This window comes from Choloepus didactylus, chromosome 2 (assembly GCF_015220235.1).
Source record: "Choloepus didactylus isolate mChoDid1 chromosome 2, mChoDid1.pri, whole genome shotgun sequence".
NCBI lineage: Eukaryota > Metazoa > Chordata > Mammalia > Pilosa > Megalonychidae > Choloepus > Choloepus didactylus.
Genome location: NC_051308.1, coordinates 107,826,239 through 107,840,677, shown reverse-complemented (window position 1 = coordinate 107,840,677; position 14,439 = coordinate 107,826,239). Strand labels below are relative to the sequence as shown.

The 14,439-nt window shown below is 39.8% G+C and overlaps 1 protein-coding gene across 1 annotated transcript in view; it reads right to left on the bottom strand.

The window, feature by feature from the left end:
* The window catches only part of LOC119512715 (Fc receptor-like protein 5), a 90,849-nt gene that overhangs the window by 64,000 nt on the left and 12,410 nt on the right, over nt 1-14,439 (bottom strand). The window contains exons 7-10 of the mRNA XM_037807545.1: nt 13,199-13,312; nt 11,988-12,015; nt 11,044-11,102; nt 10,752-10,817 (exon numbers count right to left, since the gene is read on the bottom strand). Coding sequence (XP_037663473.1) covers nt 10,752-10,817; nt 11,044-11,102; nt 11,988-12,015; nt 13,199-13,312 — 267 coding nt within the window. The remainder of the gene's footprint in view (nt 1-10,751; nt 10,818-11,043; nt 11,103-11,987; nt 12,016-13,198; nt 13,313-14,439) is intronic.

The window sequence follows — 14,439 nt, the reverse complement described above, 5'->3', positions numbered from 1 at the left end:
GTGACGTGACGTGGCCTTCCCTCAGCAGAGGTCCTGGGTGAGCACTTCTGGGAAGGAGGGCCCATTCAGAAATCCCAGGAAACCTACGCCAATACCAAGGACTTGTGGGTCAGCGGCAGAGACAATCTGTGGCAAGACTGAAATGAAGGCTTAGGGTCTTGCAACAGCATTAAATCTCCAGGAACACATGGGAGGTTTGATTATTAAAGCTGCCCTGCCTCTCTAACCACCCAGACACATGCCCCACATTCAGGGCAGACAGCACCAACAACACACCCAAATTTAGTGCACCAATTGAACCCCACAAGAATCAGATCCCCACACACCACAAAGACAAAGTTGAGGAGAACTGACTTGAGGGGAATAGGTGACTCACAGACGCTACCTGCTGGTTAGTCAGAGAAAGTGTACGCCACCAAGCTGTAGTTCTGACAAATTAGAGATCGAGTAAAGCAAATGCCAAGAGGCCAAAAACAACAGAAAATCTTAAAGCATATGATAAAACCAGATGATATGGAGAACCCAAACCCAAACACCCAAATCAAAAGATCAGAACACACACAGTACTTGGAGCGATTAATCAAAGATCTAATGACAGACAATGAGAGCATGGCACAGGATATAAAGGACATAAAGAAGACCCTAGAAGAGCACAAAGAACAAATTGCAAGAGTAAATAAAAAATAGAAGATCTTATTGAAATAAAAGAAACTGCTGGTCAAATTAAAAAGGCCCTGGATACTCATAATACAAGATTAGGGGAAGTTGAACAACAACTCAGCCTCCTCAAGGTCCACAGAACAGAAAATGAAAGAATAAAAGAAAGAATGGGGGAAAAATAAAAAAAAATCAAAATGGATCTCAGTGATATGATAGATAAAATAAAACGTCTGAATTTAAAACTCATTGGTGTCCCAGAAGGGGAAGAGAAGGGTAAAGGTCTAGAAAGAGTATTCAAAGAAATTGTTGGGGAAAACTTCCCAAATCTTCTACACAATATAAATACACAAAGCATAAATGCCCAGCAAACTCCAAATAGAATAAATCCAAATAAACCCACCCCAAAACATATTCTGATCAGACTATCAAACACTGAAGAGAAGGAGCAAGTTCTGAAAGCAGCAAGAGAAAAGCAATTCACCACATACAAAGGAAACAACATAAGACTAAGTAGTGACTACTCAGCAGCCTCCATGGAGGTGAGAAGGCAGTGGCAAGACATATTTAAAATTCTGAGAGAAAAATTTCCAACCAAGAATACTTTATCCAGCAAAGCTCTCCTTCAAATTTGAGGGAGAGCTTAAATTTTTCACAGACAAACAAATGCTGAGAGATTTTGCTAGTAAAAGACCTGCACTACTTCAGATACTAAAGGGAGCCCTATTGACAGAGAAACAAAGAAAGGAGAGAGATATATAGAGAATTCTAACAGACATATATAGAACATTACATCCCAGGTCACTGGGACACACATTCTTCTCTAGTGATCATGGATCTTTCTCCAGAATGGACTGTATGCTGGGACATGAAACAAGCCTCAATAAATTAAAAAAAAAATGAATTTGTTCAAAGCACATTCCCTGACTACAATGGAATACAAATAGAAGTCAATAACCATCAGAGTCTTGGGGAATTAACAAACACCTGGAAGGTAAAAATGAGGGGGAGATGAAAACATTCCCAGATAATCAAAAGTTGAGGGACTTCATCACCAGTAGATCAGTCCTATAAGAAATGCTAAAGGGAGTTGAGCAGGCTGAAAGGAAGGGACACTAAACAATTGACTGAAACTACATGAAGAAATAAAGATTTCCAGTGAAGATCACATGGTAAATATAAATAACAATACTACTAAATTTTTGATTTGTAACTCCACTATTTACTTCCTACAGGATCTAAAATACATAAACTGTAATGATAAATCAGTGGTTTTGGACTCAATGTAAAATATGTAATTTTTGACGAGAACTACATAAAGGTGGGAGAATGGAGGAGTATAGAAGCAGTGTATGTATCCAACTGAAGTTAAGTTGGTATCAAAGAAAAACAAGATTGTTATAGATTTAAGATATTAAATTTAAGCCCCATGGTAAACACAAAGAAAGTATCAGAGACTATGACCACAGAGATGAAAAGTAAAGTTGGGGTTCCGAGAAGTTGGGGAAGGGGCAATGGGAAGTTAAAAAATGAGTGTAGGGTTTCTGTTAGAGGTGAAGGGAAATTTCTAGTAATGGATGGTGGGAAGGTGATGGCATTGCAGCATTCTAAATGTGATTAATCCCACGAATGGAATGCTAGGGAGGGGATGGAATGGGAAGATTTAGGCTGTATATGTGTTTCCACAATTGAAAAAAAAAAAAAAAAGACAGTCTAAATAGATGACAATTAAATGCCAAGGATGATCCTGGATGGGATCTGAGGATGGAGGAAAGGAGGCTCAAAGGGACACAGATGGGATACAAAGAAAAAAAAAAGGAAATACAAAATGTAAGCTTTGTATCAATGTTGAATTTCTTGAACCTCTTAGCTGCAGTTAATGGAATTGCATAAAAGAATGTTCTTGTTCATGGGAAAGGTATATGTGAATTATATTGTTTGTTCAAAGATGTGTGCAGCTTGCTCTCTTATATTCAGAGGACAGAGCAATAGATGATGGATGATAGACAGGGAGGGAGGGAGGGAGAGAGGGAGGGAAAGAAAGAAATGGTTGTGTGACAGGATGTTAAAGTTGGTGGATCGGGGTAGTGGGGGAGGGGGGTCGGGGTATGCTGGAGTTCTATATATGGGGTCTGTATTGTTTTTGCAACTGTTCCTGTAAGTTTCAATGTATTTCAAAATAAAAGAAAAAAAAAAGAAAAAAAAAAACAAAACCAGCATGGCACTGGCACAAGGACAGACATATAGAACGGTGGAATCGAATTGAGAGCTCAGAAATCAGCCCTCACAGTTATGGCCAAATGATTTTTTTCAAGGGCCCAAAGATCACTCAATTGGGAAAGAATAGTCTCTTCAACAAATGGTGCTGGGGAAACTGGATCTCCATTTGCAAAATAATAAAGAAGAACCCCTACCTGACACCTTATTTAACTCAAAATGGATCAAAGACCTAAATATCAGAGCCAGAAATATCAAGCTCCTAGAAAAAACAGAGGGAAGCACCTTCAGGACCTGGTGGTGGGCAATGGTTTCTTAGACTCTACACCCAAACACAAGCAACGAAAGAAAAAATAGATAAATGGTTCCTCATCAAAATTAAAACCTGTTGTGCCTCAAAGGACTTTATCATGCAAGTGAAAAGACAACCTGCTCAATGGGAGAAAATATTTGGTAACCACATATCTGATAAAGGTTTGATATACAGAATATATAAAGAAATCCTTGAACTTAAAAACAAAAAGAGAAACAGTCCAATTTAAAAATGGGCAAAGGACTTGATTAGAGTGGGGCCATAAGGTCCTGCAACCTCATTATGGGGTATGTACTTGGAAGATCTGAGAGCAGAGACATGAATGGACATTTGCACATTGGTGTTTATGGAGGCAGTATTCATGATTTGCAGTGGGTGGAGGTGGCCTAAGGGTACACTGACTGCGGAAGAGAATGGTGAACTGTGGTGTATGCATACAATAGAATATTGAGCAACTACGAGAAGGAGTGAAGTTGTGAGGCACCCAACGAGGTGAATGGATCCTATACACAGCATTTTGAGTGAAGTACACCAGAAACAAAGGCAAACACTATAATGCCTCACCAATATGAACTAACTACAATGTGTAAACTCAGAATTGAATCTTAGAGCACAGCCTAACAGGGAAATGATTATTGTAATGGTCCATAGATTGTCTTACAGCAGTCAGATCTATTCCTGAATTGTAATGGCTATCTCTAAACTCTAAGATGTTGATCCCTTGGTGTATAATCTGCTTGGTCTCTGGAACATTGGTTATCTGTGTGAACCTGAAACTCAGAGCTAGAGTTTGGCAGATATGAATGGCAGTATTAATGCATACAGCAACTGTTTAAAAAAAAAAAAAAGCTGAAAAAGAGCCCAGACTTTAATTACAGATATGAATGACGCAGATCTGGTTAAGACTAGGGCAAATCAGGCCAAAGAGTAAAGGTTGAAACTGACCGTGTGTTAAAACTTCAATCTCCATGTGAGACCAAGGGAAGAAATGTTTATTTGGTGTAGGATCTATATTTTCTAAACAATATAACTTCTACAGGCAGTTTGTTCAAACACCACAATTACATGGAACTCTGAATAAGAAGTGAGATATGGTAGGTCTGTATAGATTAGAGTGAAATAGCAACACATCCCAAAGTTAAATTTGGGCAGAGAATAAAAATATATATTCAGGGGCCCCCTGAGGAGCTGGGGGAGAATGCAGAGGTGTTGGACTTCCTCATCTGCATTGTTGCTGATGTTCTCACAAACACTGGGGACTGACGGCTTGATATGCTGAGCCCTCTGTCTTGGGGCTTGCGCCTGTGAAGCTTGTTACTGCAAAGGAGAGGCTAAACCTGCTTATAATTGTGCCTTAGAGTCTCCCCCTGAGTGCCTCTTTGTTGTTCAGATGTGGCCCTTTCTCTCTAACTTAAGCCACCTCGATAGGTGAACTCACTGCCCTCCCCCCTACATGGGACCTGACTCCCAGGGGTGGAAACTTCCCTGGCAATGCAGGATATGACTCCTGGGGATAAATCTGGACCTGGCATCTGGGATTGAGAACATCTTCTTGATCAAAAGGGGGATGTGAAATTAAATGAAATAAAGCTTCAGTGGCTGAGAGATTTCAAATGGAGTCAAGAGGTCACTCTGGTGGACATTCTTATGCACTATATAGACAACATTTTTTAGGTTTTAATGTATTGGAATAGCTAGAAGTAAATACCTGAAAGTATCAAACTCCAACCCAGTAGCCTTGACTCTTGAAGGCAATTGTCTAACAATATAGATTACAAGGAATGACAGTGTGATTGTGAAAACCTTGAGGATCACATTCCCTTTATCCAATGTATGGATGAATGAGTAGAAAAATGGGGACAAAAACTAAATGAAAAATAGGGTGGGATGGGGGGATGATTTGGGTGTTCTTTTTTATTTTTATTTTTTATTTTTATTCTGATTCTTTCTGGTGTAAGGAAAATGTTCAAAAATAGATTGGGGTGATGAATGCACAACTATATGATGGTACTGTGAACAGCTGATTGTACACCATAGATGATTGTGTGGTATGTGAATATATAGCAATAAAACTGGAATTAAAAAAAAAAAATCTTGAATAGACATTTCTCCAAAGAAGATATACAAATGACCAAAAAGCACATAAAACACGCTTAACATCATTAGCCATTAGGGAAATGCAAATCAAAACTACAATAAGATACCATTTCATACCCACTAAAATGGCTACTATTAAAAAAAAAAAAAAACAGAAAATTACAAGTATTGGAGAGGAAGTGGAGAAACAGGAACACTCATTCATTCCTGGTAGGAATGTAAAATGGTACAACCACTCTGGAAGACAGTTGGGCAGTTCCTAAGGAAGCTAAGTATAGAACTACCATATGACCCAGCAATCCCACTTCTAGTTAAATACTCAAAAGAATTACAAGCATGGACTTGAACAGATATTTCATACCAATGTTCATAGTGGCACTACTCACAATTGCCAAAAGACAGAAGTAATTCAAGTGTCCATCAACCAGTGAATGGATAAAAAATGTGGTATATACATACAATGGAATATTATTCAGCCATAAGAAGGAATGAAGTTTTGATGCATATGACAACCTGGATGTACCTTGAAGACATCATGTTGAGTGAAATAAGCCGGACACAAAAGGACAAATAATTGTATGATCTCACTGATATGAAGCAATTAGATTAAGCAAACTCATTGAGTCAGAATCTAGAATATAGATGACCAGTGGATGGGGTTGGGATAGGGAATAGTGAGTTAAGTCTTAAAATGTGCATACTTCCTACTTGGAACAATGGAAATGTTTGGTAATGGATGGTGTTGATGGTAGCACAACATTGTGAACATAATTAACAGCACTGCAATATATATCTTAATGAATAAAAAGTAGAAATGTTAGGTTTTATATATATATATATAGAGAGAGAGAGAGAGAATAAAAATGTAAAATAAATACATGAAACTGCACCATACATACAGTGAATCCTAAATTAAACCATGGATTATAGTAAATAGTACAATTATACAAATGTGCTTTCATCAATTATAACAAATGTACTATACCAACACAAGGTGTTAATAACAGGGTGGTACATGGGAATCCTGTATTATATGCATTATTTTTCTGTAAACCCACAATTTCTCTAATAAAAAAAATTCTCAAGTGAGGTACCATACATAGATTGATAAAGGAACTAGAGACAATTATTTCCTTGCCTCCAGGAGCCTGTATTGATCAACCAGATCAAGGAAGTGTGGGGAGGAAACAAAAGATTTGTTTAGGATATTTCTCTAGAGAGATTTCATAATATATGGGAAATCAAGTAGAATTCTCAGAAAAGCATTGCCTTAATACTTAGGCTAAATTATCCCTACACTAAAGGCTGCTCTGGACTTGTCTTGACAATGCTTGAAAGTAAGCTTTGAAAGAATCCAACAGACACTAAGTAATTTAATTTCCTCCAGGAAAAAATTCAACATGAATTAAAGGAATACAGCAATACAAAATTCACATTTTTCAGCTTCTAGCATCTAAAAAAATTTCTGGGCATGCAAGGAAGCAAGAAATGGTAACATATACCAGGAGCAAAATCAATCACAAATAACAGGGACATTTAAGAAAGAAATTATGCCAATTCTATACAAACTTTTCCAGAGTAAAAGAAAGGAATAAATACCTCCCAACATTTTTTATGAAGCTAGCATTACTCTGATATCAAACCAGACAAAGACAGTAAAAGAAACAAAAGGTAAGTATCCCTCATGGGCATAGATAAAAAAAATCTTTAGCAAAATACTAGCAAATTAAAGCTGGAAATATTTTCAAAGCATAACATATCACAGCTAAATGGGATTTGTCCCAAGAATGCAAGATTGGTTAAACATTTGAAAATCAATCCGTGTAATTCATCATATTCACAGAACAAAGGATAAAACAGTGTGATGATCTCAATAGATACTGCTAAATCATTTGACAAAATTCGACACCCATTCATGATTAAAACTATCAGCAAACTAGTGAGTAGAAGATAATGCCTTCAAACAGATAAAGGGCATCTATGAAATATGTACAGAAAACATCACACTTAGTGGTTAAAGACTGAACCCTTTGCTATTTAAGATTACAAACAAGGCAATAATTTCACTCTCACCACTTCTAGTCAATATTATACTGGAGTTTCTAGGTAGTGCAATAGGAAACAAAAAGAAATAAAGGCACTCAGATGGAAAAAGAAGTAAAACTGCCTTTATTTTGAGAAAGTGTGATCATCCAGGTAGAAAATCCCAAGGAGTCGACAAGAAAGCTGCAATCTGGGCAAAAATTTGACAATGCATACATCTGACAAGATTTGTATTCAGTTTGTATTATTGAGTTTATTTCTAAAACTCAATAATAAAAAGATAAACACCTTGATTTTAAAATGGGCAAAAGAATTAAATAATTCACCAAAGAGGATACACAGATGGCAGAGAAGTATATAAAAAGATGTTCAACATTGTTAGTCATTTGGGAAATGCAGATTAAAATGACAATTAGATATTACTCCACACCACTAAAAAAGGCTAAAATTTAAAAAGTTGACTATACCAAAGGTTGCCAAGGATATGGAGCAACTGGACTTCTTATACATGGCTAGTAGGGATTCAAAATGGTACAGTCACTTTAGAAAATAATTTGACATTTATGTATTTAATTAAATGTACAATTCAGTAGATTTTAGCATATTCACAGAGTTGTGCATCAGTCACTATAATCTAATTTCACAACATTTTCATCACCCCCAAAAGAAGAAGCCCTATACTTGGTTACAGTCACTCCCTCTTTTCCTACTATGACCCTCCCCCCGCTCCTCACCCCCACCTCCCAACTAATCTGCTTTCTGTCCCTATAGATTTGCCTATTCTGGACATTTCATATAAAATGGAATCACACAATAGGAGATATTTTGCAGGTTCCCTTTTAAAGGGAATTTACAAAATTAAACGTATACTTATCATGTGATCCAGCAATTCAATTCCTGGGTATTTACCCGCATGTTCACACAAAGTCTTGTACTCAAATCTTTACAGAGACTGTATTCACAATCACCAAATCTGGAAACAAATCCAGTCTATCAACTAGTGAATGGATAAACAAATTGTTTACCATAAATGGAATACCACTCAGTAATAAAATGTTATGAACTACTTATAATACACTAGAACATGGATCATTAACAAAAACATTATGCTAAGTGAAAGAAATCAGACACAAAAGACTATATCATCTATGACTCCACTTAAATGAAATTATAGAAACTCCAGGGACAGAAAGCAGACCAGTGGTTGCCAAGAGTGGGGATGGGAGCAGAGAGATTAACTTCAAAGGAGCACAAAGGAAAGTTCTAGGATGTTGGAAATATTCTACATCATGATTATGGTGGTGGGTATGTGACTATGTACATTTGTTGAACGTCATTGAGCTGTACATTTAAAATTGGTGACTGCTGGTTTGAAACTGTTGTGTACCCCATAAAACACTATGCTCTTTTAATCCACTCTTGTCAGGGCAAACCTATTGTGGGTGGGATCTTTTGATTAGGTTGTTTCCATGGAGATATGACCCTGCCCATTCAAGGTGGACCTTAATTAGTTTACTGGAGTCCTTAAGAGAGCTAAGGGAGAGAGAGAGAGCTCAGAGCCGACACAGACCCAGATGCTTGGAGATGCAGACAGAAAGACATTAGGAGATGCAAAGAGATGAAATCCAGAGTTTGCTTCTGGGAGAAGCAAGGAAGAGAAAGACATTAGGAGAAACTGAGAGAGAAAATGCCCAGAGACATTAGGAGACAGCCACTAAAACCAGAACCAGGAGAGGAGCTAAGAAATGAAGCCCAGAGTATCCCAGAGAAGCTAAGAGAGAACCCCCAGACGCTTAGCAAGAAATGCCTGGGAGAAACAAGCAAGGATGTACAGGAGCTGAGAGAGAGAAGCTAAGACAGAAGTCCAGAGACATTTTGGAGAAAGCCACTGAAATCAGAAGCTAGACCCAGGAGAGAAGGTTCAGCAGAGCCAGCCATGTGTCTTCCCGTGTGATAGAGGAACCCCAGAGGCCATTGACCTTCCCTCAGGGAAAGTATCTACCTCTTGATGCCTTAATTAGGACATTTTCACAGCCTTAGAACTGTAAATTTGTGTACAAATAAACCCCCATTGTAAAAGCCAATCCATTTTTGGTATTTTGCATTCTGGCAGCTTTAGCAAACCAGAACAGTGACTAATATTACGTGTAGATTAAATCTCATTAAAGCTGTTTAAAACAATTTGTATTTCTTATTGTGGATTGTAAGAAAAATTATTTGAAAGCTACCGCCACCTATCTAGAGGGTTGAAAGAAGTTCTGACTTTCTGCTGGTGGTGGAACCAGAAGAATGCTTCCAGGTTGAGACAGGCCTGAAGGGATTTGCCAGAGCTCTGGAATGTTTCCCACAGACAGATATGGCTCATGTGGGAGAGAGAACAAGTAGGATCCTTGGGTGTCTTGGGTCCTGTCTATAGGGCCTACAGGTACCAAGGGACTCCAGGAGTAAGAAGCTAGATGTGATTGCTGGCATTGGGCCCAGTGAAGGAGTCACCAACAACCCCTGGAATTAGAAATGCATCTGCCTATGTCAAGGGAATTTCAGGGGAGAGGGACCCAACAGGGAACCTCAGAAGAGCCTGCACATGCCTCTCACAGGGGAGACTGCAGCTTACGTATCCATCAGTCTGGAGAGGCTTCCAGTTACCAGCTCGAGCATGTCCTTTCCTTCTCCTTTTCCCAGCACCTCCCTATGTGCCAACCAGGCTGGTTAGCGGAAGCAGACGAGAGGAAGAGAGAAGCAGCCACCATGCCCTGTCTTTCCCCTCCCTGCTGCCGCCCCTGCTTCCATTCTGAGGTTTGCTTGAACTAGAGGAGGGGGAAGTTTTGATAAACATCTCAACCTGGATATTCTAGTGTAACTGAAATGAGAATGGGACTGAAAATGTCTGTGTATCACCTTAAGAGAATGCCTTGAAAAGCCTTGGGATATCAACATTTTCATACTGAGTGGCAGGGAAGATCTCCCACAGAATAAAGTTTAAAGGGACCGTGGGACACAATTTTTTGTGTTAAGTCACAAGTCTTGTTTGTTCAGCATATTGGTCACCCAGGGTTGTTAACATGGATCAACTAAGCATATATATGTGAACGCTCTCAACACAATGCCCACCACATGGTAGGTGCCTTATAAACATTCACTCATTCAGACTTAGGGACAACCTTTGTACATATAACTTCATGGCCACAATTTCTATCTGGAGGATGTTTAATTTTTGTTTTGATCATCAGCAGGGATATATTGTGTACTTTTTTAGTGTCTTTCTTCCCTCTTTAGTATGTAAGCTCCACATATGTAGGGACTTTTGTCTGTCTTGTTCCCTTATTGACTCCCTATTCTTACCTAGCTTATAGGACATACTGAATAAATATTGGTTGAATGAATGAATATAGTTTGCAGCCAGAATCTCTTCCCAGTGACTTACCTGCCTCTTCTCCCAGATGAATAATCTGGATCTCAGAATATACCAAGTCCTCCTCTCTGGAGTTCACTGGAAAAAAAAAGGTACAATTCTTTCCAGGATATTCCAGTCATTAGTATATGCTGCAGATGCTTCTTCCCAAGCTTCCCCTCCACTCTTCTTGGACACATGATTATTGAATGGGAATGTCTATATTTGGGACACCTTGGGAAGATCAGGGATGTGTCCCAGGCTTCAAAGCACATTATCTTTCCCTGGCTTGGGCTGGGAACGCTTCCTATCAGGGAATCCTCACCTTTTCCATACAACACCCGCAGTTCCACTGGGTCTCCTGGGCCTGGTGTGGGAGAGCTCCTGTGAGACATAGAAACACATGATAACCCATGGGACATTAAAACATGCCAGAGAGTGAGATGGCCAGGGAGAAAGGACAAAGAGAAAGGGTAATGGAAGAATTCAGTAGACAATAGGAAACTGAGAACCCTGAATGGGTGTTTCAATAGGTTCCTATGGTCAGATTGTTCTTTTCAAAGAACAAGCTGCCTAGGAACAAAGTCAGAGTCTCTGACATCTAGTGCTCATCTCCTAGATAGAATAGCTACTCTTGGTTGGTTAAAAAAAAATTGGCCTTATTATCAGGAGGTTGTGACTAGGTGTCTGCTCATTGTCCAGTCTGGACAATTAAAGAAGTTAGACATAATCCACATTTCAAGTCCTGTCTATAATCTAAGACAGAGACACTGACATCAACAGAAGAGGAGGACCATATTTCCAAACCAAAGTTAAGGACACGGTCTGATGAGCCTATGTGCCATTCTGGAGCAGAAAAATAAAAGAGATTATTAGATATTTAGCCTTCCTTGCACTATCTAGAATTCATATATAGTCATCATAAATATGATATACATAATTATGGTGACACAATGGCTAACTTTGGGACTATTAGTACCAGGAATAGTCTATGCTAACCCAGAAAATCTATATCCATTGGTATGATTCATTTAGATAAATTCATAAGTCAAATAAGAAATGGATTTAAGTATGTACTAAATTGATTATACAAAGTATTAGCTGGCAGGAAGAGTACTTAGCCATTTTTGACCACTTCAAGAAATGTGAAAATGGGAACATCTAGCCGCAGGGATGTGGAGAGGTAAGTTGACCTCATTTTGCAACTCCATATTTGCATATTGTGTTCTGGTCAAACAAGAAGGGCAATTGCAGAAGTGGAGATCTTACCTAGTCACGTCTCCCAGAGAACTGTCTCCTACAAAATAAAGCAAAGGAGCGTTTGTATCAGCAGAGGGAGCTCTTTCTCAAAGACTTCACACACATGACACACATGAGCATCCTAAGGGAGAACATCAAACTAGTCAGTTCAAACAAAGACCCAGTGGTGGATTCTCACGAAAATAATGTGGAAAAGAACTGAACAAAGTGAATAGCTTGCTGGGGGCAGAGCTATGCATTCCTGGATTAAATATGTAATTATTTGAGACTTGATGAAGGCTCAAGGCTATTGCTGAATGTAGGAAATATTAAATAGGAGCAAATCATCTCTCCTGAGGTGTAGAGATGGGTCATTCCACTGAGCTGTGGATGGACTTTGAGGAGCTGCTGGGATCATGCCCAGAGGAACCTCGGGCTCCGACTCAGACTTCCTAAGGAGACTCTTGGTCAGAGGCCCACAGTTCCCTTTACCCTGCCCAGTACGGGAGTACACAGAAGATGTGCTGTAAGGTTTGGTGAGTTGAATTGAATTGAATTAAATCATGAGACAAAGTTGGAGGATGTGGGTATTTGTTCTAGAGCTGAAAAACGTCCTGTATCATCTTCTATGCAAGATTTTCTGGCATTTGAAGAGAACCTGACCTGGGCAAAAGCAAGAAGCCTTTGGAAGCATGCAACGGATGGTGCCTGGGAGAGACCCTTTCCCCAGTAGGGAAGGAGCCAGGAGGGCAGTCAAAGTGCAAGGTGGTTGGGTTCAGGCTTTGACTCGTGGAAGTCTTTGAGGAGGCAGAAAGATAGAGATTAGCCAGCTCCTGTTCTCAGTTATTTCTTCATAGAGTTCTTCCAGTTTTGATTATTATTTTGATTATCCATTTATGGTGATTTGAGGATAGGCTGAAGTATCTAGTTTACCAGTCTGTGTGAACCAACGAAACTGCCCAAGTAAACTGCTTACTAAAATTTGTGAAACTTTACATTAAAAATTTCACTTCTTCCCTACCCTTCACCTGAGGCTTAGTAACCAGGCGAGAAAGAAGCAGCTGTCATATGCTGTGGCTATTTGGGAAACCACCCTTAAAGGAACAGGCATGGGTGTGTCTGAATTGGGGTGGGGAGGTGGGAACTGCTGGCCTGGTGGTTACTGAGGCTGCACAAAGCTGTGGAGTCTGAGGCAGAAATAGCCCAGCCTCTCAAGCCAAGAGTACAAAAAGAACACAAACCTGATTTCCTCTGGTGCCAGCAGTAAAAAAGCAGAGCCGTAGTCAGGAGAAGGATGCTGAGTGATCCTCCAGCCACTACTGCAGCAATATGGCCACTTCTATTTCCTGGAGTCCCTGTGGGAGAAGTTTAGGGCCTGGGATTGCCCTAATACCCTGGAACCTTTCCTCAGTTTGGCTGGGGTTCTGAGCCCCGAGAGAGAGGAATCTAAGGAACTGGGACTCACAGAGGCTCCTTGGGCCAAGTTGTAGGCCAGGAAGGCTTACCCGGGGTGGGGGTTCGCACGGCCCAGGAAACACCCTGTACATGTGGGCATCTCAGCTCTGAGCTGACAAAGTGACTCACTGTGTAGCGGTAGGAGGCAAGGGTTAAGGGTCAGGGTAGATTGGGGCTGAGGGAGGAAAAGTGACCAGCTTCCTCCACCTTTAGCAACATCATTTCAGAACTAGCAATTTTGGGGAAAAAAAATATATATCTACATATATATGTGTGTGTGTGTGTGTGTGTGTGTGTGTGTGTGTGTGTGTGTGTGTGTGTGTGTCTGTATGTCTATGTCTATATAGATATATGTATGTGTATGCATTTGTGTATGTGTATACATGTATATGTGTGTGTGTGTGTGTACACATACATATACATCCCATTCTCTTATAATCTAGAATCCTGGGAAATTCCCCCAGACACTTGGAGAGAGGTTATTTGACAGTGGTTTGGCAGCATCCAACTTTGGAACAGCAGCTTCTCTGGAAGGGAAAGCAGGTGTCACCACCGGCACCGCTGGAGCCAGGAGAAACTCTGAGATTGCTCTGCCATTAAAAAAAAAATTGGGTTGGGGCTCCACAGTGAAATGGCAGCATCCTCTCCCTCATGGAAGCCTGAGCCTTGTGGGCTCTGAGGGGGAGGAGAGAAAGAAACTGATGGAAAGAACGAAGTAAACTGTTGATGGTTTCTGATTTTTCCATTGGACCCATTCTCCTACTCTTACATCCAAGAGATTTCATTCAGTTCACTCATTCATTTGACAAACACTACTGAGCCTATGATGTGCCAGGCACTGATCTAGGCCTTGTACATCGGTGAACAAGTCAGTAAAGTCCTTGTCCTCATGGAGTTTACAGTCTAAGGAAAGGAGAAAATCAGTAAACCAATAAATTCATAACATGTCCAGAGGTGATAAAGACCAAAAAGCAAAAGTATGATAAATGCTTTTCATACAGCTTCTCAGTCCCTAGGTGAACCAAAT